This window comes from Plasmodium reichenowi, chromosome 10 (assembly GCF_001601855.1).
Source record: "Plasmodium reichenowi strain SY57 chromosome 10, whole genome shotgun sequence".
In the NCBI taxonomy this organism is placed as follows: domain Eukaryota; phylum Apicomplexa; class Aconoidasida; order Haemosporida; family Plasmodiidae; genus Plasmodium; species Plasmodium reichenowi.
In genome coordinates this window covers 1068834-1072132 of record NC_033655.1, presented here as the reverse complement: position 1 = coordinate 1072132, position 3299 = coordinate 1068834, and the positions used below count along the sequence as shown (strand labels likewise).

At 17.7% G+C, this 3299-nt stretch overlaps 1 protein-coding gene across 1 annotated transcript; it reads left to right on the top strand.

Annotated features, from left to right (window-relative positions):
- Positions 1–1229: 1229 nt before the first annotated feature.
- Positions 1230–3164, top strand: PRSY57_1026600 (merozoite capping protein 1; the record flags this gene model as incomplete). Its single annotated transcript, XM_012907855.2, has 3 exons — positions 1230–1248; positions 1788–2032; positions 2253–3164. The coding sequence occupies 3 exons, from the start codon at positions 1230–1232 to the stop codon at positions 3162–3164; spliced, it is 1176 nt and encodes a 391-aa protein (XP_012763309.2).
- Between the last annotated feature and the right edge of the window lie 135 nt (positions 3165–3299).

Sequence of the window (3299 nt, the reverse complement as noted above, 5' to 3'; positions counted from 1 at the left end):
ATGAATAATATATAAAATATTTTAGTTTTTTTTTTTTTTTTATTGGATAGACTTATTTTATTTAAAAAAAAATATATAAATTTGTATTTTTATATTACTTAAATATATTCATCTAAACAAATCTTGTGATTTTGGATTGTAAATTTGATTTTCTTTTTTTTATAAAAATTTTAATCATATGCAAAAAATTATATTCATATTATTTTTGGTGCTGAACATAAAATATTACAAAAATATATATAATAATTATTTATTATTATATATATATACATTATTACAATATTTACAAAATAATTAATCAAAAAAAAAAAAAAAAAATTATAAAAAATACATGTATATAAAATAAAAATATTATATATATTATGCATATATATTATATATATATATATATATATATATATATACATAATATGTATAATATTTTTAATTTTATAACATTATAAATAAAATTATTATAATATATATTATATTATATATATATATATATATATATTATTTTATTATGTGCTATGATTATGCACAAAAAAAAAAAAAAAAAATAATAAAATAAATATGAAAATAACAAAAAATATTATGATATTGAATGTATTATTTTAATATATATATATTATATATATATATATTACATACATACATACATACAAACATATATATATACTTTTACTACATTATATTATATATATATTAATACATATATATATATATATTATATATATATATATATATATAATACATATTTTATATATATGTAATATATATATATTTATTTTTTCTCGATTTAGATTAATTTTTTTTTTTTATAATTTAAAAAAAAAAGAAATTGTACTTTTTGTTTAATAATTTTTTTTTCTTTTTTTGTTCTTTCCATTTTATATAACAATAAACAAAAAATAATTGTTTTTTAATAATTTTTTTTCAATTTTTATAATATTTATGTGTACAAAAAAATAAAAATCAAAATAAAATAAAAAAATATTTTATCTTCTTTGTTGTAAAAAAAAAAAACAAAAACGAAAACAAAAACGAAAACAAAACGAAATCAAAATTAAAATCTAATAATATAAAATTGTTACAGAAAAAAAAAATATATTTATAATAATATTTTCTTGTTTTATAAAAAATTATTCTATGAAATATTCTTAGATTAATATATTAAAAAAAAAAAATTGGTTGAATTTTTTTTTTTTTTTTTTTATAAATAAAATTAAAAAAGTATTCGTAAAAACAAAATGGCTCAATTAGCAGAAAGTAAAAAAACAAAAAAAAAAAAAAATAAAATAAAATAAAATAAAATAAAAATAATATACATATATATGTACATAATATATATATATAATATATATATAATGTATATATATAATATATAATATATTTATATTTGTCCATAATATTATAATATATACATATATATATATATATATATATATATATATAAGACTACAAAACAAATAAATAATAAAATAAAGTATCTAATAAAAAAACGTGCATCATAATTTAAAAGCATATACATTAATGTATAGATTTTTTTTTTTTTTTTTTATTTATGTAAACCCATGCATACATATATAAAAGAAAAAGAAAAAATACTTTTACAAAGACGTTGTAATAATGTTGTATAATAATGTTGTATAATAATGTTGTATAATAATGTTGTAATAATGTTGTAATAATGTTGTAATTATGTTGTAATTATGTTGTAATAATGTTGTAATAATGTTGTAATTATGTTGTAATTATGTTGTAATTATGTTGTAATACTTTTTTTTTTTTTTTTTCTTTATTAATAGACACGGTATTAGATGAAAGCATTCAAAAAGTTGAAGTCTTAAATCATAATGGAGAGACAACAAGTTTTTATAATGAAGTCGAAAAACATAAAGAAAACAACGAAGGTATTGTAGTTTTTACATACCCAAAGGCAAATACCCCAGGATGTACAAAACAAGCAGAATTATTTAAAGAAAAACATGAAGAATTTGTAAATAACAAATATGTTGTTTATGGTTTGTCTGCGGATACTGCTGAGGACCAAGTAAAACGAAAAAGAATAATATAAAAAATATGTGCATATGTGAAACGTATAACGAATATTAATTATATATATATATATGTATATAAATATGTATTTATATATGTGTCTATTCACATCACCTCTGTTGATCATAGTGATTCCGTTTCTAGTCTGCACAATAATTATAATATAATATATATATATATATATATGTATATATTTTTTTTTTTTTTTTGTTTAGCTCAAATGGAAAGAAAAGCTAGAACTTCCTTACGAATTATTATGCGATGTAGACAAGAATTTATTGAAACTATTAGGTTTAACAAGTGAAGAAGATAAAACCGTAAGATCTCACCTTGTTCTTAAGAACGATTTTACCGTTTCTTATGTAAAAAAAAGCGTGTCCCCAGGAAAGTCAGCAACCCAAGTTTTAAACTTTCTTGTGAATGGTGACGATGGAGGTGATGGAAACGACGAAGTAGAAAATGAAGAAAATAATAATAATGAAGATAAGGATAATAATGAAAATGATGAAGAAGATGATGTTCAAGGAGAAGTTGAAGGTGAAGGTGAAGGTGGTGAAGAGAAAACTGCAGACACCGATAAAGAAAAACCAAAGAAATCATCCACCAGCACACAAAAGAAAAAAGGTAGTGTTAGTAGTACTGTTTCTAAAAAGTCCGTAAAAAAAAGTAACAAAGTTGTTAAAAAAAATGTTAAAGTAAAAAAAGAAATAAAAAAAAAAACAAATAAAAAAGCTGATAACAAAAAAGGAAAAAATATGAACAGCAAACTTATGAAAAGCAATGCTAAAGGTGCTAACAAAAAAGGTGGAAAAAAAAATAGTGTTGTTAAAAAAGAAGACAACAAAAAAAAAGGAAAAAATAATAATAAGAAAAATAAAAATCAAAACTTAAAAGATTTAAAGAAAAAAAATATGAAATCAGCAAAAGGAAGCGTCTCCTCATCAAACAAAAAATTAGCTAAAGGATTAAAGGATGCTGCGAAAAAAGCTGGAAAAAAAATTGACAAAAAAAAAGAACAAGCTAACAAAAAAAATAACAATAACAAAAATAAAAATAAAAATCTATCCAAAGGAAATAATATGAAACATAACAAAAAACCAGCCAAAAAGGTCGTCAAGAAAAAGTAAAAAAAGAAAAATGAAAATTAAAACAAGGTGTGTATATATCATGTCTTATAAAAGAAAAAAAAAAAAAAAAAAAAAAAAAAAAAAAAAAAAAAAAATAAAAAAAAAAAAAAAAAAAAAATAATAAAAATATTAAAT